A 21,629-nucleotide genomic window follows, 5' to 3' on the forward strand; every position below is an offset into this window, starting at 1 on the left:
CACAGAATTTTTACGCAGGCGTAAATCGAGATTGGGAGCACTATATCATGCAGAGAGCCCCGTCCCTTTTTCGTGCTCGAAGACTCCGCCCCCCGCGGCCAATCAGTAGGCCTCGCCCTTTACAATGGCGAATGGCAGTGAGCGTGGGGGGCGTGGCTGAGGGCCCGGGGGCGCGGCCTGGCGCTGAGAGAAGCGGCGGGGACAGCCGGGGGCTCTAGTGAACGGCGAAGCCGGACAGGGATCGCCGGCGGGCGGCGAGCGGCGGCGGCCTGGGCCCGGCGGTCTCCGAGATGTCACGATGGCTGTGGCCATGGTCGAACTGTGTGAAAGAGCGGGTATGCCGCTACTTGCTGCACCACTACTTGGGTCACTTCTTCCAGGAGCACCTCAGCCTGGATCAGCTCAGCCTCGACTTGTACAAGGGCAGTGTTGCCCTGCGGGATATCCACCTGGAGATCTGGGTGAGGAACGAGGCCCGAGATCGGGAAGCGGGGGAGCGGTGCGCAGAGACCCGAGGATCCTGGCTGGGGGACCGGGCAGAGGGCGTGAAGAGGCTGTGGAGTGAGGCCCTTTCCAGGCGACTGATCGGCTTCGGAGCCAGAAGCTGGGTGGGAAGGGGGTTCCTGCCTCCACTTCCCAGGAGGAGAAACTGAGGCTGAGGAAGGGGGTGTCACTTGTCTGGAGAATGCCAGAGTAAGCACATCGAGTTTGGGGCCCGAGTTGAGAAGCGTGGTCCTGAGGAGCTGAGGAGAAGGTGACGAGGGAGCGAAGGAACTAGGGGCCTCTGACAGAACCCGTCCGGGGCAGTGACAGAGTTGGAGCCTTGCAGCTAGCTGGTGAGGCAAGGCTGGTGTAGGGGTCCCGAGTCCTGCTGAGAGCACCTGTGGGAAAGGTGCTCTGACCTCCTGACCCTCGGATCCGGGGCCAAGTGGGTGGGGTTCGCCTCAGGACCGGGATGTCAACAACCGCGTCAGCACCCGTGTTGATCAACACCTCGTGTGACTGCCTCGGCTGCCTACTTCCTGCTTTGGGGAGAGTGGGATGGACCCAGTGGTGTTTGGGGAGGGGCTTGGGAATGGGCCTCCCTACCTGCCGGCAAGCCCCTGAGGAAAGGTGGAGAGGTTTGGCTTCAGACAGGGAGGAGGCCAGGGGAGATGCTGGGGAGGCAGGAAGGAATAGGTCTGGGTCAGAAGCCTGAGGCTGGGGGTGGTGAGGGGCAGTGACTCAACTCATCTGAACTGGGAAGCTGCAAAGGAGCCATCAGTTAGAGGCATCAGGCCAGGACTGGCACGGGGGTCAACCCCCCACTTCAGAGCAGCAGGGGTGGGCATGGGGTCAGGGGCTTCTCAATTTTCTGGCTGAGCAGACGAAATCTGGGGCAGGAAGAGCTGAGCTTTAGGGGTAGGCCAGGACGTCCTGAGCAAATGTAGAGGCAGAGGGAGACATCCAAGCCCAGAGGTGGGGACACCTCCCGATAACCTCTTGTTTATGAATCCTAGTGGAGGCCTTTTGTGACCTCTGACTTTTAGACTGGCCTGAAAGAAATGGCCAAGACCTCTAGGCTGCTGCTTTCTATTTCCAGTCCCAGAAAACACTCCCACCCTGCCCTGCCTTGCCCTGCCTTGCCCTGCCCTGCCCTGCCCTGCCCTGCCCTCTTGGTGGGGATTGAAATGGCTCCTAGCTATGCTGCTTTCTGGGCTGGCCTCCAGGGAGAAGTTATCCCCTGGTGAAAAGCAGGTGCTTTCATAGCCAGCCCCTCCTCCCACCCACTCAGCCTGCAGCCCCCGCCTTGAAGACCCCAGAAGAAGCTGAGTGCCTGGGATGGGGTGAGGAGAGAGGCCTGTCTCCCAGTTGTAGTCCTCACACTACACTGAGTGATTAAACTAGTTCCTTCTCTCTAGGCCTCAGTTTCCTATCTGTGGATGTCTGGGTAAGGAGTTTCAACTTGACCTCCATAAGCCTTCTAGTTTTGCCATGTGTTTGTTTATTCTTGGATCCAACAAGTGTTTACTGGGAACTTCTCTGGGTGGTACCACACAGCACCTGGGATCACACGGAGCAGGCAGGTGGGTTCCTGCCTAGCTCCCAGATGGTGGTGGTGCTCTTTCCCCAGTCGTAACCAGGGGCTCTCAGCCTTGTACCTCAAAGAGGTACAGCTACACCAAATGTTTGGAGTTGGGGGGGTCCCCCTCTGGCTCAGTTCGGTCCTCTGATAGCCTCTCCAGCATACTCCCCTTGAACTCCATACTTGCCCAGAGAGAACCATGGGTGCACTCTGCTGGGCCTTTCCACATGCTGTTCCCATGCCTTGATCATGCCACCTTCCGTCCTCTCTGCCTGGCTTCCTCCTTTTTTTTTTTTTTTTTAAGATTTTATTTATTTGACAGAGAGGGAGACAGTGAGAGGGAACACAAGCAGGGGGAGTGGGAGAGGGAGAAGCAGGCTTCCCACTGAGCAGGGAGCCCGATGCGGGGCTCCATCCCAGGACCCTGGGATCATGACCTGAGCCGAAGGCAGACGCTTAACAACTGAGCCACCCTGGTGCCCCTTTTTTTTTTTTTTTAAAGATTTTATTTATTTGACAGAGAGATAGAGACCACAAGTAGACAGAGCGGCAGGCAGAGGGAGAGAGGGAAGCAGGCTCTCCGCTGAGCAGGGAGCCCAATGTGGGGCTCGATCCCAGGACCCCCAGATAATGACCTGAGCCGAAGGCAGACGCTTAACGACTGAGCCACCCAGGCGCCCCTGGCTTCCTCCTTTTCATGCTTCAGCACCCCCTCCTCTGGCTTAAAGGATGAAAGATGTTTGGATGGGCCAAGAGTAGAAATCAGCTAAAGCAAGGGTAGAACTCTGTAGTAGCACACGGTTGGGGGCGGGGAGAACAAGGGAGCTCTCCAAGGTCAGAGCAGACTAACAAGGAGTGTGGCAGCCAAGGAGACAGCCACATTTGGGGTTTCCTTGAGCCAGCTTTGTCCCTTCCCTGCTCCCAGTCTGTGAACGAAGTGCTGGAGTCCATAGAATCACCCTTAGAGCTGGTGGAAGGCTTCGTGGGCTCTATCAAGGTGGCCGTGCCCTGGGCTGCGCTGCTCACTGACCACTGCACCGTGCACGTGTCAGGCCTCCAGCTCACCCTGCAGCCTCGTCGGGGCCCAGGTGAGGGCAGGGCAAGACTGGGGTTGGGGGGTGGTGGGGAGCAAGTGGTAAGGAATAGGCCTGGGCACCCAGGAGCTGACTAGGCCTGCCTCTCCTGAGACCCTCTTCCTACTCACAGGGCCAGGGGCTGCCGACTCTCAGAGTTGGGCCTCATGCATGACCACGAGCCTGCAGCTGGCTCAGGAGTGCCTTCGGGACGGGCTGCCCGAGCCCTCGGAGGCACCACAGCCCCTGGAGGGACTGGAAATGTTTGCCCAGACCATTGAGACTGGTAAGTAGGCCTCTCATTGCTACCCTGCTGCCCGCCCCTCCATAGCCCACAAGACAGGGGCCCCAGACAGCAGGATGGCCACACTGCTGCCCCAGCAGGGAAATTCTGCCTGCCCCTTTGCTGTTCCACCTGGCCTGAGACCCCTTTCCACCCCTCAGTGCTGCGAAGGATCAAGGTGACCTTCCTGGACACTGTCGTGAGGGTGGAGCACTCGCCAGGTGATGGGGAGCATGGCGTGGCAGTGGAAGTCCATGTACAGAGGTAGGGGTATGCCTAGCGGGGTGGGCTGAGGTGCAGATGAGGGGGAGTGAGGGGCCGCTGAATGGTGTTGGCCCTGCCCCTAACCCCAGCTTGGGCTCCAGGAAAGTAGCAGGGCAAGTCTTGGGTGGGCCTGGGTGGTGGCTGTGGTGGGAGGGAGACCATATTGTGAGCCTGGAGTGGTGTCCAGGGGCCAAGCGGTACAGGCCCAAGGTGGCTGGGACCCCAAGGATCAAGTTACACACTGAGGGTTTGAAGGGCAAGGGCTGGCCATGGAGGTCCAGGATGGCCTGGCTATGAGGGGGCAGCTCTGCTGGCCAAACTCTCTGGCCCCAGGCCCCTAGAACAGAGTACTGTGTGGGGAGAAGGGCTCCAGCCTGGGGTGGCTGGGGCGAGGGCTGATCCTGCACTCGGCAGACTGGAGTACTGTGATGAGGCAGTGCGGGACCCAAGCCAGGCGCCTCCAGTGGACGTGCACCAGCCTCCTGCCTTTCTGCACAAGCTGCTGCAGCTAGCAGGAGTCCGCCTGCACTTCGAGGAGCTCCCCCCACAGGTGGGCTGGCTCTGATCCCCACAGTTTCTTCCCTTCTAATCCCCGTCTTCTATCTGCCCCGCTGCGCCCCATCCCTTCTGACCATCTCTGACCTCATCTTCTCGACCCCTTCCCTCCTATCGCCTTTTGCCTCCAGGAAGATCCCCCACAACCCCCCTTGCAGATCGGCAGCTGCTCAGGGTATATGGAATTGACAGTGAAATTGAAGCAGAATGAGGCCTTCCCAGGCCCCAAGGTGGGTCCCCAGCCCCTGTGGAGGAGGGAGTGTGGCCCATTTCAGAATACTCCTCAGCAGTGCTGATCTTGCCCTGTACAAAGCAGGGTCATTGAGTGGGAGAAATTACTGCCTTCTTGGATAGAGAAGCAGGCTTGGTGGTCAAGTTGTGGCCAGCGTCACACGGCTCCCTAGTGGTGACGGAGCTTAGCCTGGCAACTGGCATCCTCCCTCCTCTGGGTGAGGGCAGGTGGGCGGTGGCTCTCAGAGGGCCGAGGTGGCAAGTGTAGGCTCCATGGTTGGCCCCTCTGGCCCCTTCTGTCCCCAGCTGGAGGTGGCTGGACAGCTGGGCTCCTTGCACCTGCTCCTGACGCCTCAGCAGCTCCAGCAGCTTCAAGAACTGCTCAGTGCCATGAGCCTCGCAGGTGAGGCCCCTGGGCCCTCCAGGGGATGGGATGGCTGGGGAGGGGCCAGCTAGGCTGGACCAACACAAAGAAGTGTCCTCCTCCATAGACCCTGACGGCCTGGTTGACAAGCTGAATAAGAGCCGCCCGCTCGGTGCTGAAGACCTGTGGCTGATTGAGCAGGACCTGAACCAGCAGCTGCAGGCAGGGGCTGTGGCCGAGCCCCTCAGCCCAGAACCCCTTACCAACCCTCTTGTCAACCTGGACAACACTGGTGGGTGTGGGGCCAGACCTGGCAGTTGTCCAGGCAGCTAGCCAGGGTGTAGGAGTCACGGGCGCCAAGTGTGGCTTTCCCTGACCTCTCCTGCCCTGGCCCACAGACCTCTTCTTCTCCATGGCGGGCCTCACGAGCAGTGTGGCCTCAGCCCTCTCTGAGCTCTCCCTCTCGGATGTAGACCTGGGATCCTCTGTGCACAGCGACATGGCCCCCCGCCGGCTGTCTGCCCATGCCCACCCAACTGGTGAGTGCTCCTGGGGCAAGAGGAGCTGGAAAGGGCCTCAGTGCCCATGTGATGTCATGTACGTGTAGGAGGCCCCCATCCACGCTTAGCGGTCCACTGTGGGTTACTTGGTTCCCTGGGGATGCTCAGGGGAGGCTGGTAACACAATGGATAGAGGCCAGGTTTCAAAGTCCGTGATCTTGGGCCAAGCACTTAAGTTCTTGGAGACTTAGTTTCCCCTTCCGTAAAAAGAGTGTACTAAGATCTGACCTTGGCAGGCTATATGTTTTGGCCGATGTTTATTGAGAGATTACGTATGTCAGGTGCTGGCCTGAGTGCTTTATCACCCACTTCTTCCAGCTCCTTGAGAGGCTTGGATTGAGCCTAGACTCAGTATCTGGCATAACGAGGCTCTGGGTTAGCCCTGCCCGGCCAAGCCCCATGCCAGAGTCACAGTCCATTTGGGTCAGGGCTTCTCCCAGCCCGCAGCCCAGTGTCTGACCATCCCTCTACCTGGGGTACCCATGAGCTCTGGGAAGTCCCTGGTGAAACCTCTATCCTCTCAGGCAAGACGGCCCCCACGCCCCTCCCGGACACCCTGCGCCCTGACTCACTGGTGAAGATGACCTTGGGGGGCATGACCCTGACCTTGCTGCAGACGTCTGCCCCATCTTCTGGACCACCTGACCTCACCACCCACTTTTTTGCGGAGTTTGATGCCACCAAGGATGGGCCCTTCGGCTCCCGTGACTTCCACCATCTCCGACCGCGCTTCCAGAGGGCCTGTCCCTGTAGCCATGTCCGGTACAAGCCCAAGGCAGGGGCCCAAGGAGAGACTCCCTCCGCCCCCCAAGCCCAACCTCTGATGCCCAGCTTCTTCCCCGCAGGCTAACGGGGACAGCTGTGCAGCTGTCCTGGGAGCTGCGGACAGGCAGGGGCCGAAGGACTACGAGCACACACGTGCACTTCGGGCAGCTCGAGGTGCTGGAGTGCCTGTGGCCCAGGGACACGTCAGAGCCCGAGTACACAGAGGTGAGGGCCGAGAGCGAGTATGTGGCAAGGCCTGCAGCTTCCAGTGGGTGTGGAGGCTCTGCCTGACTTGCCGCCTGTGTCCCATCCCAGATCCTGAGCTTCCCCAGCACCCTAGGTTCCCAGGCCTCAGCTCGGCCCTGTGCCCACCTGCGTCACACACAGACTCTCCGCCGGATGTCCAAGGTAACCCACTTCACCCCATGCCTAAGGGCCCTTGGCTGTTCCTCACCTGTCAGCCTCCGCAGTGACTTCCCTGCTCCCACCCTCCACCCCCTTTGCCCGTGCTCAATTAGAGCACACCTCCCCATCTGGGAGCCCTTGAAGACAGCTGGGCCCTACATAAGGCATCCTCTTGGCCTGGTTGCCCCTTCCCTGGCCCATCTTGGCAAACCCCTGCGGGTCTCCAGATACCGGTGGCTTTTATTAAACAAACATGGTCATCTTTCTCAGGCAATGTGGTGAGGATCTCCAGGTCCCCTGCTCAAGCTTTCCTTCCCACCACCCAGGAGGGCTCTGTGTTTTGTTTTTGCTCAAGGGGGTCCCTTCCCATCCTGCCCTCACCTACCCCACAGTCCTCGCTGACCTGAACACCCTTGCCCTCAGAGCCGACCCCGGCGCCCCGCTGCCTGCCATTGCCACTCAGAACTGGCCCTGGACCTGGCTGACTTCCAGGCAGATGTGGAGCTGGGGGCCCTGGACCGGCTTGCTGCCCTGCTGCGCCTGGCTACCATACCCCCTCCTGAGCCACCTGCCAGCCTCCTGGTGAGATACCCAGCTGAGGCAGGGAGCTGGCACGGACCCTCTGGCTCAGAGCCACAGTGGCGGGGCCCCTGGCAGCAGCTCTGATGCCCCCCATCCTCCTGCAGACAGAACCCGCACCAGCTGCCGAGCAGCAGACGGTGGTGCGGCTCTCAGCACCCCGGGCCACGCTGCAGCTGCGCTTCCCCATTGCCGACCTGAGGCCCGAGCGGGACCCCTGGGCAGGCCGGGCTGTGCGGGCCGAGCAGCTGCGGCTGGAGCTGAGTGAGCCCCAGTTCCGGTCAGAGTTGAACAGCGGTCCTGGTCCCCCAGTGCCCACCCGCCTGGAACTTACCTGCTCCGATCTGCATGGTGAGATCCCCCCAGGGGACAGTACCCAGGGCAGGGCCTCAGACCTCTGGGAGAGGTGGGCCCGGGGCTATGGAAGGGACTGAGTCACAGTCCGGGCAGACTCTGGCTCGAGCCTCACCAGCTCCATGACGCACCAGCATGGCCTGTCTCCAGGCTTGTCTGAGAGTGGGCAGAGTCGACCCTTTATCCCTGGCCTGCTGCAGATTGTGGGTGTGAGGGAGGGCGCAGGCCTGTAAACAGTAAAGGACAGTCACCATGATGGAGGTTCCAGGCCCCCACTAACCCCACCTCCCACTGGGGAAGAAATGGGGAAGGGCAGCAATGACAGCCCCCCACTCCTCCTCATCCTTCCAGGCACTTACGAAGATGGAGAGAAGCCACCCATCCCCTGCCTGCGGGTCTCCAAAGCCCTGGATCCCAAGAGCCCTGGGCGCAAATACTTCCTGCCCCAGTAAGTGGGGGCTCCGGAAGGGATGGACAGGAGAGTGCTTGGCTGCTGAGGGTGGCTCCCGAGGTGGGGTCCGGGGCTGAGGGGGCCTTGCAGGTCAGTGACAGGCCTGTGCCCTGGCAGGGTAGTGGTGACACTGCGCCCCCAGCTCAGCAGCGCACAGTGGGAAGTGGCCCCTGAGAAGGGAGAGCTGCTGGAGCTGTCAGCTGAGAGTCCGTGTGAGCTGCGGGAGCCTGAGCCCTCGCCCTTCTCCTCTAAAAGGACCATGTACGAGACGGAGGAGGTGAGGCCCCTGGGACCCAGGGGAGCCACTTGGTGGCTGTGGGATAGGAGGACAAGACCACCTGGGGCACCAGTTGACGTGACCTGGCACCAGCTAGAGTTTCATCTCTTCCATCATCTTAGACCAGTGGGGAGTCAAAAGCACCCCAGCTCATGGGGCCTGGGCATGAGGACACTGGGGAGGGCAGGCCCTGGAAGGCACAGGTCCCTGATGGGGAAGATCACAACCCCGTCTGTTGACAGTGTGTGTTTGGACCTCAGGATCCTCTTCTCTGAAGGTGCTGAGATTTGAGTGAGAGAGAGTTAAGGGCCTGGCCTCTGGGCCAAAAGATCTGGGTTTGAATCCAGACTCTTCCATTCAGTGGCTTCGTCCTCTTGGAACTCGTCTAATCTCAGAGCTCTACGCAGATGAGTTTCCTCATCTTGAAAGTGGATACAATGACCTGTGTTACAGGCTTATCACGAGGAGAAAGGAGTTGACACACCTGAGGTCCTCCCTCATAATAGGGTTGGCACGTGGTCAGCGCTTCGCACGAGCTGGCTGTCACACATCCCAGCAGAGGGGCTCCTATGAATGAATGAGAATGAATGAATGAATGATAGGAAGTCAGGGTGCAGACTAGGGTCTGATTGCCGAGCCAGAAGCAGTCCCTGACGTCTCAGATGCCTTTCCCGCTCGCCTGTCTAGATGGTGATTCCTGGAGACCCTGAGGAGATGAGGACCTTCCAGAGCCGGGCCCTGGTGCTGTCGCGCTGCAGCCTGGAAGTGCTCCTGCCCAGCGCCCACATCTTCCTGCCCAGCAAGGAGGTCTATGAGAGCCTCTATAACAGGTGGTGACTCAAGTGGGTAGGGGGCGCGTGGGGAGGGGCTGGGCTGGGCCACCCTCACTGCTGCTCTCATCCACCTGCCCCAGGATCAACAACGACCTGCTCATGTGGGAGCCTGCGGACCTGCTTCCCACCCCTGACCCCGCCGCTCACCCCGCTGGTTTCCCAGGCCCCTCAGGCTTTTGGCACGACAACTTCAAGATGTGCAAGTCAGCCTTCAAGCTGGGTAGGAGGGATGCCCCAGCAGGGGTCCTGAGGCCCCCAGAGCTGGGCAGGGCTGGGGCAGCCCTCCCAGGTCTCCTTCCCACTTGGCTCCTTGATCTCACCCCAGACTCAGACTCGGATGATGAGGATGCCCACTTCTCAGTAGGGGCATCAGGCGCTCCCCAGCCCCCTGCCCCTGAGTCCCCAAGTCCTCGCTCCCAGAGTACCTTCTCTACGCTGGTGACAGTGCTGAAGGGTCGGATCACAGCCCTCTGTGAGACTAAGGTGAGGGCAGCCCTGGGGAGGTGAGCCCCGCTGACTCCAACGCCCCCCCAACCCACCGTTGGCAGGAGAGCAAGACCAGTGTGAGCAGCTCCAAATTGGGAATCTAGGAAAAGAAACCCCAGTGTGGCTGAGAGTGGTCTGTCTGGCCAGCAGCACCCACCCACCACCCACTGACCACCCATGCCTCCCCAACCATCCATCACACCCCGTTAGCACCTGTTGTACGTAAGGCACCAGGCTAGGGGTCCACATGGGCACTAGCTCATGCTGGATGGCAGATAGGGCAGGGATGACTCGCCTTCTGGCAAAAGAGACAAGTGATGGAGTGCCTGCGTGGCTCAGTCTGTTAAGGGTCCAACTCTTGATTTTGGCTCAGGTCATCTCGGGGTCCTGAGATGGAGCCCCGTATCGGGCTCCACACTGGGCATGGAGCCTGCTTAAGATTCTCTCTCTCTCCCCCTCCCCCCCCAAAAAAGATCTCTCTCTACCTCTCCCTCCGCCCCTTCCCCACTCCCTCTCTAAAAAGAAAAAAAAAAAAAAGATAAGTGCTGCTCTAGGTCTTCAGCGGAGTCTGGGTAGAGCGAGAGCTGGTCCTACGCAGGCCAGGGCTCCTGGAGGCCACCCCCCTGAGGGCACGAGGGCTGCCGAGGGCCCTGTTGAGGCCACGCCACATGCTCTGCTTGCAGGATGAGGTTGGGAGGCGGCTAGAGACCTCACACGGGGAACTGGTGTTGGATGTGGAGCAAGGCACCATCTTCAGCGTCTCCCAGTACCGAGGCCAGCCGGGACTCGGCTATTTCTGCCTAGAAGCCGAGAAGGCCAAGCTCTACCACCGAGGTGTGAAAGGAGGGGACTTGCTGGAGGGACGTGGGCTCTGGGTGGAGGGGACGGACAGCCAGCTTGGCAAGGGGCTCACCAGCTGCCTCCCCAGCGGTTGTGGAAGACCACCTGCTGCCCAGTCGCCTGGAGCTGCCCAGCTTTGTTCCTCCGGCCCAGCTGGCCCCAACCATCTACCCATCGGAGGAAGGGGTGACCGAACGGGGAGCCTCGGGCCCCAAGGGCCAGGGCCGGGGTCCCCACATGCTGTCCACGGCTGTGCGCATCCATCTGGACCCCCACAAAAATGTCAAGGTACAACAGTGCCTGAGTCTGGTCTACCCACTTGGCTGGGGCAACTGCCTCCCTGGTGCCTGGTGGGCTAGTCCCCCTCCCCCCGTGCTGACTGTGCCCCACCTCCAGGAGTTCCTGGTGACACTGAGGCTCCACAAGGCCACCCTGCGCCACTTCATGGCTTTACCAGAACAGAGTTGGCACTCCCAGGTGAGCGAAAGTGGTGTGGGCAGGCAGGTCTCTGCGCTTGGGGGGAGGCCAGTGTGAGGGGCCTGGGCTGGGCCAGAGCTGACTTCCAAGCAAAGCCCCTGGGCAAGGGGTATGGTAGCAGCTGATGGGCAGCAGGTGGGGAGCCATGCTGGGGCGCGGGGAGGGGATTAGAGGAAGGAAGAGGCCCCTGATCCTCGGTACCCCTCCTGTCCCGGCCCCCAAAGCTGTTGGAGTTCTTAGATGTGCTTGATGACCCAGTGCTGGGCTACCTGCCCCCAACCGTCATTACTGTCCTACACACTCACCTGTTCTCCTGCGCTGTGGACTACAGGTACCCAGCCTGGGTGGGCCAAGAGCCAGGGGCCGGGGGCAGGCTCTCTGTGTGTAAGGAGCCCGCCCTAGTGCATGTGTGACACCCCCCCCCCAGGCCCCTCTACCTCCCTGTGCGTGTCCTTATCACCGCTGAGACCTTCACCCTCTCCAGCAACATCATCATGGACACCTCCACCTTCCTGCTCAGGTATGCGCCACCCCCACCCAGCTCACTTTCCATCCCCCCGCCGCCCCCAAACTAGGCTGCAACTGCCACTCCCCAGGGTCCTGCCTATCTGATTTGTGTCCTCAGTCTCTGAGCCTTTCTGTACATTTGGGCGATGATCCCTCCCTCAGGAATGAGAATTGGTTCCACCTCCCCGGACAGCAGTTGGCACCTCCTCAGCAGAGCCTTAAAAACATTTGTGCTCTCTAACCTGATAGGCTCACTGACGTGCTTGTTCTAAGGATGTAAGGATAACAGAGGTGGAATGTGATGCCTTTGTAGAATTTAAAACTTACAAACAATCTAAATGCCCCCAGATGACAACTTGAGTCAGTAAACATGGCTGACCCGACCATTAAGGTCAAGTTGAAGAATAACATTGAAAAACACGAGAGATGCCGTAATGCAATATGTGCTGAAAACCCAAGATAGAAAGCTCTACATGGTGGTGGTGTTTTTTAAGATTTATGAAGGTTTTTTGTATACATGTCTGTGGCTTCACAGAAAAGATGAAGAGAATACATAGGGCGCTTTTCTCAGAATTTGGGATTAAGGGAATATGGTTAGAGATTATTTCTTATTCCTGTGTTTTAAAATATCTTAAAGGAGCTTGTGTTATGTTGCCATTAAAATAAGGACTGACTTTGAAAGAACAGTGAATGCTGTGGGTGGGTGGGGGGAACAGGACACTTCCCTCCTGCGGCCGCTGCGAGGCCTGGATGAGGAGGAGCAGGAAATACTTGGGAGAGCGCTACCTGCCCTGTGACCTAAGCAGGCATGCGCTATTTTGGGCCTGCGGCGCAGGAGACCGGCCCAGTCTCCCCAGTGTACAGACAAGAACACCGAGGCCAGCGAGGACCCAGCGCTAGTTTCTTGTGGGTTTGGGACCCCCTGCGGCTGCCCCTCTGCCTGTCTCTAGGGGCCCCACCCCCGTGGCTCCCATGGAGCTGCAGCCTGCAGAGGCTCCTGGGCCCTTCTCAGCCCTGTTCCCCACCAGGTTCATCCTGGACGACTCAGCCTTATACCTGTCCGACAAGTGTGAGGTGGAGACGCCGGATCTGCAGCGAGGTGGGCAGGGCCTGGACTGGGCTCCCTCCCCTCTGAGAGCCCACAACCCCCGGCCACACCCAGAGCAGCCAGAAGTCCTCACCCAGCTGCTGGCTGGGCTCTTAGCACCCACACACGCATGCACGCGCACAAGGGCTGCACTTAGAGAAACGCCAGGTTCTCTGCTCTGGTGATGGGCCAGGGGCTGGGCGTGAAGAAGCAACTGGAACTTCTCTTGTTCTCTGCTTCAGATTATGTCTGTGTCTTGGATGTTGACCTTCTAGAGCTTGTGATTAAAACCTGGAAGGGGAGCACCGAGGGCAAACTGGTGAGTGTTGTGCAGAGTCCCCCGGAGCCAGAGCAGGTGCAAGGGCCGAGGGAGCCTTCGGGGGATCACCCTTTGCCGTTGCGCTCTCTCCTCCCTCTGCTCCCTGGGTCTGGGCTCAGGTTCCGGTCACTGCCTGCCCTTCCATGCCGGGCTCTGGTTCGTGGCCCCCCTGGCAAGGGCCAGGCCTAGCCTGGGCATCCCATAATATGAACCCCACCACCAGGGGGCAGCTGCAGCCAGGGCAAAAGCAGGGCCTTGGGAGTCAGCCGGCCTTTGTGGGGCCTGCTTCCTCCTCAGTAAAATGGAGGTAACAGGCCCCACGTGGCCAGGCTGAGGTGAGCGATAAAGGACTGGGCACTGGAACACTTTCATGCGAGGAATGCACTCTTCCTTCCTTGGGTGATTCCACTCCCGGGGCTCCGTTTGCTCCTTCATTCAGTGGGGCTGTTGGGCAGCAGACTGACCCGCCCCGCCCCGGAAGACCTGGCCGGGTCCTATCCGTGTGTGGCGGGGATGAAGCCTGGGCTGATGGTGCCCCATTCCCCATCCCTCGCGGCCCCCCCAGAGCCAGCCGCTGTTCGAACTGCGTTGCTCCAACAACGTGGTGCACGTGCACAGCTGTGCAGACTCCTGCGCCCTGCTGGTCAACCTGCTCCAGTACGTAATGAGTGCGGGCGACCTCCACCCCCCTCCCCGGGCCCCCAGCCCCACGGAGATCGCCGGCCAGAAGGTACAGGTGAGGCCTGGCCCTACAGGCCACTGGGACCCCTGCCGCAGCCCCCGGGGGCCTGGCTTCGGAGGAGGGGCGCCCCTCCTTCCCGTCACTCATTCATGACTCCTCCCCTGCCCGGCCCAGCTGTCTGAGAGCCCTGCCTCCCTGCCCTCCTGCCCTCCGGTGGAGACGGCCCTCATCAACCAGCGGGACCTGGCCGACGCCCTCTTGGACACTGAGCGCAGCTTGCGGGAGCTGACCCAGCCTTCAGGTGGGGGGCAGAGGTGCTTGGGGGCCAGGGGACACAATCAGGCACCCAAATCAGGCATCGCCCCCAAAACTGGTGTCTGTCTCCACAGGTGGCCCCCTCCCTCAGACCTCGCCTGTGTCAGTCTACCTATTCCCAGGTGAACGGAGTGGGGGCCAGCCCCACTCGCCCCCTGTTGTGGCCCCCGCTGGCAGCCTAGGGTCCTGCTCAGAGGCCCAGGAAGATGAAAAGGAAGAGGGAGATGGAGACACTCTGGACAGTGACGAGTTCTGCATCCTTGATGCTCCTGGCCTGGGCATCCCGGTGTGTGGGGGGCAGGCTGGGCAGGGCCAGAAAGTGGTAGGAGAGGCTGGCTCCCTTCTGCACCTTTCTAGAGCTCCTGCTGGTAGAGGGGTAGGAGGTGGTCTCTGTCACTGAGGAGGTGGGTCTGGGTCCACGGCAGTCTCCCTGACTCTGGGCCTTGAAGGAGCAAGTGGATTTCCAGAGGAAGAAAGAATGGCATCCAGGACAGAGGGACAGGACATCAAGGGGAGGGAAAGAGAGGAGCAGGGTGGTTAGCAGGAGAGGGAGGAGAACCATTTGATTGCCGGGGTGCTGACCGGCTGGCCCCCAGGAGCCAATGGGAATGTCACATGCAAGTGAGACCCAGGCCCAGGGAGACAGGGTTGGCAAGAGCACGGGGCACTTAGATCCCCCCTGGACAGAGCACCCTGACACAGCTTCTGGGGATGGTGGCCCAGGACGGTCCTCCTTTGTCCAAAATGGGGGGGAGGTATGAGGATGGGGAGGAAGTTGGGAGAGGGTGGCCTGGACTGGGGAAGGTATCGGCACCTGTGTTCACTCGGGCCCCTCCTTGCAGCCCCGAGATGGGGAGCCCGTGGTGACACAGCTGCATCCAGGCCCCATCGTCGTGCAGGACGGGTACTTCTCACGGCCCTTGGGCAGCACGGACCTGCTGCGGGCGCCTGCCCACTTCCCCGTGCCTAGCAGCCGTGTGGTGCTCCGTGAAGTCTCGCTCGTCTGGCACCTCTATGGGGGCCGGGACTTTGGCCCCCAGCCTGGCCACAGGTGAGAAGGACAAGTGCAGGTGGCAGCAATGGCGTGGGGCCCGCCCAGCTGGGGAGATGGGGCCCGAGCTGGGGGCCAGCTCTGACCTTCAGCCGCCGATAACCTTGAGCAGTGTCCTTGCCTCAGTGGCCTCCGTTCTTCCTCCTTCCTTACCCACCCCTCCCCAGGGCTGAGGCTGCCCCAGGCTGAAGGGCCTGCTCTGACGGGAAGGGGGTTCCCCCAAGTCAGCTTGTCCCCTGTCCCTCTTTCCAGGGCAAGAGGCAGCTTCATGGGCCCCAGGGGCTCTCCTTCCCGCTGCTCCGGCCCCAACCGGCCCCAGAACTCTTGGCGTACACAGGGGGGCACTGGGAGGCAGCACCACGTCCTCATGGAGATCCAGCTCAGCAAGGTGAGCTGGGGGCTCAGAGTCCGGAAAGCCACCTGGGAGGGGGACAGGGCAGGCCCTCCCATCGCTGGCACCCAGCCAGCATGCCACCGCGGCCACTTGGCTCCGGGTCCCTGGTCAGGCACCAGGTCCCTGAGCGCTTGCAGAGCGGCGGCCACACCGCACCCCCGGTGCTGTTCTAGACGATGGAGGGAGCAGCGAGCACAGCAGACAGAGCCCTGCTTGCCCGGAACGTGTGTGGTAGGGGAGGGAGCCCCAGATCTGTGTGGTGTGGACTGGGGTCAGTGTTTGGGGAAGGTGAACCAGGGAGGGGGCACAGGGAGCACCGGGGAGGATCAGCACAGTCTTCTTGAGAGCCGTGGAAGGGGGCGGGAAGAGGGTTCGGGCAGAGGGCACAGCACGAAGGCCGGGCCGGGAGCATCCCTGCCGTGCTGGAGCCACGTGGCCAGCAGGACCGCAGCCGGGCGGGGAGGGGCGCCGTGGGGGCCGTGGGGGCCGTGGGTCTGACTGGGAACCAGGTTGCCGACCGCCCCGCAGACCACAGGACGGTTCTGGCTTTTAATAGAGTGAGATGCGGTCAGTGGGAGACGGTGGCCGCACAGGGTGGTGGCAGCCGCAGAGCCGGTGACAGCGGTCCGATCCTGGAGAAATTTGGATGGGGAGGAACCCCAGGTTGGGAGGCCGGGCAACACGAGGCGGTGCGGGCAGAGGTGCTGCTTCCTGAGGGCAAGGCCGTGCGGGCCCTCTGCCCCGGTGCACGGGGCTGTCGTGCCCAGCAAACTCGGGCTCTCTGCAGCCAGTGGGGCTGGGGAGCCAGCCCTGGGGCAGGGAGAGGGAAGACCAGGGCAAAGTTCCGAAGAAGAGAAGGGCCTCGAGCTGTTCGAGGGGCAGGAGAGAGGCCATTGGGGCTGGCGGTCAGGAGCAAGGTGGAGGGAGAGGCCGGGCCCCTCCAGGCCCCGAGGGGGTGTTTGCAGGGCGCAAGGTGGGTGGGCGTGTGCTCTGTGAAGGTCCCTCTGGGTGTGTGGAGAAGGGCGGTGCTGGCGCTGGGTGACAGGCACACGGGGGCCTCTAAGGTGACAGGAAGGGAACGGAGCAAGGAGATTCAGGGCAGACATTCAGGTTAAGAGTTCAGCATGCCAAGTGGAGTTTGAACTGACTATGGGACAACTGTGGGGAGGCAGCCAGGTGGGGGCCTGGGGAGGGGCTGGGGCAGAAGGGGGGCTGGGAGAGGCGGGGTCCTGCCTCCCCGGCTCAGGCGTCTGTCCGCCCCGCAGGTAAGCTTCCAGCACGAGGTGTACCCGGTGGAGCCAGCCACAGGCCCTGCGGCCCCCGGCCAGGAGCTCGAGGAGCGGCCCCTGTCCCGCCAGGTGTTCATTGTGCAGGAGCTGGAGGTCCGGGACCGGCTGGCCTCCTCCCAGATCAACAAGTTCCTGTACCTGCACACGAGCGAGCGGATGCCACGTCGAGCCCACTCCAACATGGTACGGGCCGCCCCCGCTTGCCGCCGCGGGCAGGGCCTTGTGTGCCCACACAGCAGGGGGTTGGGAGCCTGGGAGAATGCTGGGGCTCAGGCAGGCCCAGCTGAGGGACCAGCATGTGCAGATGTGGCACCGGGGGGGGCGGGGTACGGGGTGGGGGCAGGGGCCTGAGGCCCGGCGGGTTCCCAGAGCTTGCCCTCTGCCCCCAGCTCACCATCAAAGCACTGCACGTGGCCCCCACAACCAACCTGGGGGGGCCCGAGTGCTGTCTCCGGGTCTCGCTGATGCCCCTGCGGCTCAACGTGGACCAGGTGAGTAGGCCAGACGGGGGCAGAGCGCGCGGTGAGCCCCACTGCCCCTGGGCCTCTCTGACCTGCACCTTCCCCGGCAGGACGCCCTGCTCTTCCTCAAGGACTTCTTCACCAGCTTGGTGGCTAGCATCAATCCTATGGTCTCGGCAGAGACGTCCGCTGAGGGTGAGAGGCTGAGCTGGGAGGGGAGGGCCCGGGCCTCCCGCCTCCCGCCTCCCAGCCATCCCTGGGCCCATCCCCCATCGGTGTCCCCCACCCTAGCTCGCCCTGAGACCCGAGTCCAGCCCAGCAGCCTCCAGGAGGGCCGGCCTGAGGACGCAGAGATGACCGGCTCCCAGGAGGCCACGGGCGGTGGACACAGCTCCTCTGCTGAGCAGCAGCCTATCTACTTCAGGTAGGGCTGAAGGCTGGGAGTCCTCGCCCAGGCTGCAGGGGGCGGGGTCAGGCACCAAAGGCCCCCTCTCCCTGTTTCCCATCCAGGGAGTTCCGCTTCACGTCCGAGGTGCCTATCTGGTTGGATTACCACGGCAAGCACGTCACCATGGACCAGGTGGTGAGTGGGGCTGTCCCGCGGAGTGGCTGCGTGGGCCATCCTTCTCGGGGCTCCCCATTCTGCCCGGGCGTGGCTTCGTCTTCTGGGGGCCGGGGCTTGATCCAGCAGCAGTGGCTGCTGAGCCGGCCTCCAGGGGCTCCGAGGAGCTGAATCGTGTGAACCCAAATCCCTCCTTCCACAGGGTACTTTCGCTGGCCTCCTCATCGGCCTAGCCCAGCTCAACTGCTCCGAGCTGAAGCTGAAGCGGCTTTGTTGCCGACATGGGTGAGCTCCCCATCCCCTCCAGCACCCCCAGTCTCCTGTCTTCCCTTGGCTATATCCTGACTGGTTGTGTGGCCTTGGCCAAGTCCTCCTCTGGTGCCTCAGTTTCCACTCTGTGAAGTGGGCACAGTCATCCTTTGCACTGGGCTGGAGAGCATAGGGGTACCTCACTCGGGTCCTGGCCCCAGGACCCCTCAGTGTGTGGCTCTGCCCCTGTACCCTCCTCTCCTCTCCCCTTCCCAGACTCCTGGGTGTGGACAAGGTGCTGGGCTACGCTCTCAACGAGTGGCTACAGGATATCCGCAAGAACCAGCTGCCTGGCCTGCTGGGGGGTGTAGGCCCCATGCACTCTGTTGTCCAGCTCTGTGAGTGGCTGGCTGTGGGGGCTCTAGAAACGGCTCTGACTCTTGGGCAGCCTAGAAGCTGCCCCCAGGAGTAGGGGGAGGAGGTCCTAAGTCAGGGTCGGTGCGGGCCGCACAGCCTCGGGCATCTCTGACAGCCCGGTCCCTGCAGTTCAAGGGTTCCGGGACCTGCTTTGGCTGCCCATCGAGCAGTACAGAAAGGACGGGCGCCTCATGCGGGGGCTGCAGCGGGGGGCCGCCTCCTTTGGCTCATCCACGGCCTCGGCCGCCCTGGAACTCAGCAACCGGCTGGTGCAGGCTATCCAGGTGAGTGGGCACCTGCTTCCAGGCCAAGTAGGGCAGGGAGAGTCTGCTCCATGGTGCCTGATCTGTCCCCAAAGCGCTACTAAGGATGGACAGTCTGGATGAGCGGTCTCATTTTATGAGACACAATCATGGACAGGAGAGGCTCACTGACCGGCCTGGGGCCCACAGCAACTCCTCGGGGGGTGGGTGCCCTGCATGCTTTTAGCCCACTGGGTGTCTGCTCCTGGCCAGCTCTTGACGAGGAGGGAAGGGGGTGTGGCTCTGTTTACAGACAGGAAAACCGCGGCGCAGACTGGCCCTCACTCATTCAGGCCCCGCACTCGGCTAGGCCCAGACAGATCCCCAGGGAGGCCCGGGAGTTGTCCTGCGAGCAGCTCTAGTTCAGTGCCGTGAATGCTAGTGGAAGGGCGAGGATGGGCAGGCCTCTGTGGGGCGGTGAGCATGCAGATGCAAGGGGGAGCTCAGGGCTTTCTGGGATCTACACGCCCAGCCCCTTGCAGGCCGCAGGCAAGATCTCTAGCAAGGAGGCTGGAAGGATAAGCAGGCCCCAGAGAGCCCCCCAAAGGCACAGCTAGGTGAGGAGGCAGGGTGAGAAGTGAGGGGCAAAAGGAACAGAGCAGCCAGCGTAAGAAGGCAGATGAGAGTTGGTGGGGTGAGCTAAGGGACCCCAGCACTCCGCCCGGGCTTCCCCCAGAGCTGGCAGGGCCAGACGAGGGGCAGGGGAGGGGAGACGGTGCACTCGGTCTCGAAAGCTGCACGGGCGGCACCTCACAAATGGGGCAAGGGTCCACATGTGGTGGTCCACCCGAGGAGGGTTTGGGGTCCAGTGGACATGAGGAGAATGCCCTCCACCTGAAGCCCCCCGACCTGGGCGCTGGAAGCATCGGCAGGATGCAGGAGCAGCCCCGTAAAGCACGGCTGTGGGGGAGGCAGAGGCGTGATGCCCCCCCAGCCCCCGGGCTGGCCAGGGCTTCCAGCACGGTCCTCTGGGGCTGGCTTGGGGTCCTAGGGGCTGGGTGTGTGTGCCCGCGCTGGCTCTCCTCATCTGGTGCCCTCCATGTCCCCTCAGGCCACAGCTGAGACCGTGTACGACATCCTGTCCCCAGCAGCGCCCATCCCCCGCTCCCTGCAGGACAAGCGCTCCATGCGAAGGCTGCGAAAGGGCCACCAGCCCGCTGACCTCCGGGAAGGTGTGGCGAAGGCCTATGACACAGTTCGAGAGGTGATGAGACCCTGCCCTCTTCCCAGTCCCACGCCCACGTCCCCCCCGCCCCCAAACCCCTGCGCTGACCTCCGACTTCCACAGGGCATCCTGGACACGGCTCAGACCATCTGTGATGTGGCATCTCGGGGCCACGAGCAGAAGGGGCTGACGGGTGCCGTGGGGGGCGTGATCCGCCAGCTGCCCCCAACCGTGGTGAAGCCCCTCATTCTAGCCACCGAGGCCACGTCCAGTCTGCTCGGGGGGATGCGAAACCAGATCCTCCCCGACGCACACAAGGACCACGCTCTCAAGTGGCGTTCAGACGAAGGCCAGGACTGAGCACCGGGCGCCGGGACCCATGGGCGCTGCTCCCCACCTCGCCCGGCCAGCCCCGGTGGCGTCTTGGCTCCTGCGCCTCCCCAGAGCTTTCAGCCCACAGCCGGGCGGGCCCTTGGGAAGGACCCTGAAGGACCCTGCCTGGCACCCCCTGCCAGTCGCTGTGAGAACGAGGCCTCCCTGCCTGGGGCCTCAGCCCCGTCTCTGCACTTTTCCTCTGGGGAGAAAGGACACCGCCTCCACCACCACCTGGGCCCACACTGCCGCCTCATCCCAGGACGGAGGCTCTTGGACCCTCAGACCCCGACCCCACTCAGCCAAGTGTCTCTCTGTGTCTGGGGGGAGGTGGGGGACAGACACTGTGGGGGTCAATGTATTTTTAAGCTCCTTGGAGCGTGTGGGTCAGTATCTGCATGAAGTGCAATAAACTGTGCCCACCGCCGGCCCCCTCATCCTGTGTACCTGCGCTGCCCCAGCCTCAGCCTTGACCTTGGCTCTCACCCAGATCCCCACCTCCCTACCCAGCATCCCCCATGTTCCTACCAGGGGTCACCACACCTGCCCAGCAGGTTAAAACTGGCCCCCAGCTAGCTGTCCGGCCCTGCAGCTCCCCCAGCTGCCCTACGTCCGCACTCTGCCCCTCGCCGCTGCCAGCCCCACTTCTGTGCGGCAGGGGCTGAGCGAAGAGGCCCAAGGGGCCTGGAGCCCACCTCACCCCGACCATGTTTCTCGGCTCTAGCCCTGCAAGAGCCCAGGATCCAGCCTTACCTAGGGCCAGGGGTGAGGGGACAGCTAGGAGGACACGGAGACGGAGCAAAGGGTCAGGCTGCGGGGTGCCCCAAGAAGGTTCAGACCCTGACCGTGTGGTCTGAGGCTGCACCCTTGGTCTCTGAGCTTCGGGCCCCTCCTGGTGATCCCTACCCAGGGACCATTCCTGGAGGGCTGCGCCCCCTGGAGGCTGCTCCTGCCATCCCTGGCAGAAGGCTTGTCGGGTGATCGGAGCCTCTGCTCTGGGGTCCCAGCTCCAGGGCACTAGACGGGGAGGGGTGCTGGGGGCAGCACTGGCTAGCAGGGCTCCTGACATGGGGTAGGGAAAATGCCCATTACAACCCCCCCAACACACACACCTTGTTTCTTCAGAGCGAGAGGGGCTAATCTGATCATGCCCCACCCGCCTTGCTCTCCAGTAGCATTGCGCTGAGGCAGGTGGGCAGTGGGCCTCTGGGGAAACTGAGGCTCAGGTTAAGAGGCACAGACTTAGAGAACCCTCACTTGCTAGGGTCATCTACAGACCTTTCGGGTGAGCAAAGATCCCCCCCAGTCCCTTCTGTGTCCTTGCTGTTCCCTTTGTGTCTGGGCACCAAATGAACAGAGCAGTTTTGTCCAGGTGGATCCCAGGGGTCCTGGCTGCCCATGGTCACCTGGGGCAGTCAGCCAAGCGGAGGGGGAGGGGAAGAAGACAGGGTGTGGGTGGCTGGGGTCTGATGCCACCGGAGGGGACGGACAGGGGCCCAGCCTGATGCTTCCTAGAAGTGCCCCACCCTGCCTGGGCACAGTCCAGGGTTCCATGCCCTTCGAACCACACTTGTGATCCCTATTGACAGGCAGCA

At 62.1% G+C, this 21,629-nt stretch overlaps 1 protein-coding gene across 3 annotated transcripts; it reads left to right on the forward strand.

The window, feature by feature from the left end:
• The first annotated feature begins 63 nt into the window (after positions 1 to 63).
• Positions 64 to 20,471, forward strand: ATG2A (autophagy related 2A). 3 transcript variants are annotated; one of them, XM_064576209.1, is made up of 41 exons: positions 64 to 461; positions 2,991 to 3,153; positions 3,272 to 3,424; positions 3,583 to 3,685; positions 4,100 to 4,235; positions 4,372 to 4,470; positions 4,778 to 4,874; positions 4,963 to 5,127; positions 5,234 to 5,374; positions 5,920 to 6,157; positions 6,241 to 6,385; positions 6,476 to 6,568; positions 6,989 to 7,147; positions 7,252 to 7,495; positions 7,850 to 7,946; positions 8,067 to 8,226; positions 8,914 to 9,056; positions 9,140 to 9,279; positions 9,385 to 9,542; positions 10,229 to 10,379; positions 10,474 to 10,673; positions 10,782 to 10,862; positions 11,087 to 11,193; positions 11,290 to 11,382; positions 12,398 to 12,468; positions 12,699 to 12,775; positions 13,341 to 13,505; positions 13,632 to 13,758; positions 13,847 to 14,058; positions 14,615 to 14,823; positions 15,076 to 15,211; positions 16,483 to 16,689; positions 16,896 to 16,997; positions 17,078 to 17,162; positions 17,259 to 17,391; positions 17,478 to 17,550; positions 17,732 to 17,814; positions 18,055 to 18,176; positions 18,325 to 18,479; positions 19,549 to 19,701; positions 19,786 to 20,471. In XM_064576209.1, the coding sequence occupies exons 1-41, from the start codon at positions 291 to 293 to the stop codon at positions 20,020 to 20,022; spliced, it is 5,784 nt and encodes a 1,927-aa protein (XP_064432279.1). In that variant the 5' UTR covers positions 64 to 290; the 3' UTR covers positions 20,023 to 20,471. The 3 variants fall into 3 exon arrangements, with proteins under 3 accessions (XP_064432279.1, XP_045749309.1, XP_045749311.2); XM_045893353.3 differs by having other exon boundaries at positions 69 to 461; positions 13,341 to 13,511; XM_045893355.3 differs by lacking the exons at positions 64 to 461; positions 2,991 to 3,153; positions 3,272 to 3,424; positions 3,583 to 3,685 and having other exon boundaries at positions 3,751 to 4,235; positions 4,376 to 4,470; positions 13,341 to 13,511.
• The last annotated feature ends 1,158 nt before the right edge of the window (positions 20,472 to 21,629 follow it).

The sequence above is a fragment of the Mirounga angustirostris genome, unplaced genomic scaffold (assembly GCF_029215605.1).
Source record: "Mirounga angustirostris isolate CCGP_5_RB_7025 unplaced genomic scaffold, mMirAng1.0.hap1 SCAF_13, whole genome shotgun sequence".
NCBI lineage: Eukaryota > Metazoa > Chordata > Mammalia > Carnivora > Phocidae > Mirounga > Mirounga angustirostris.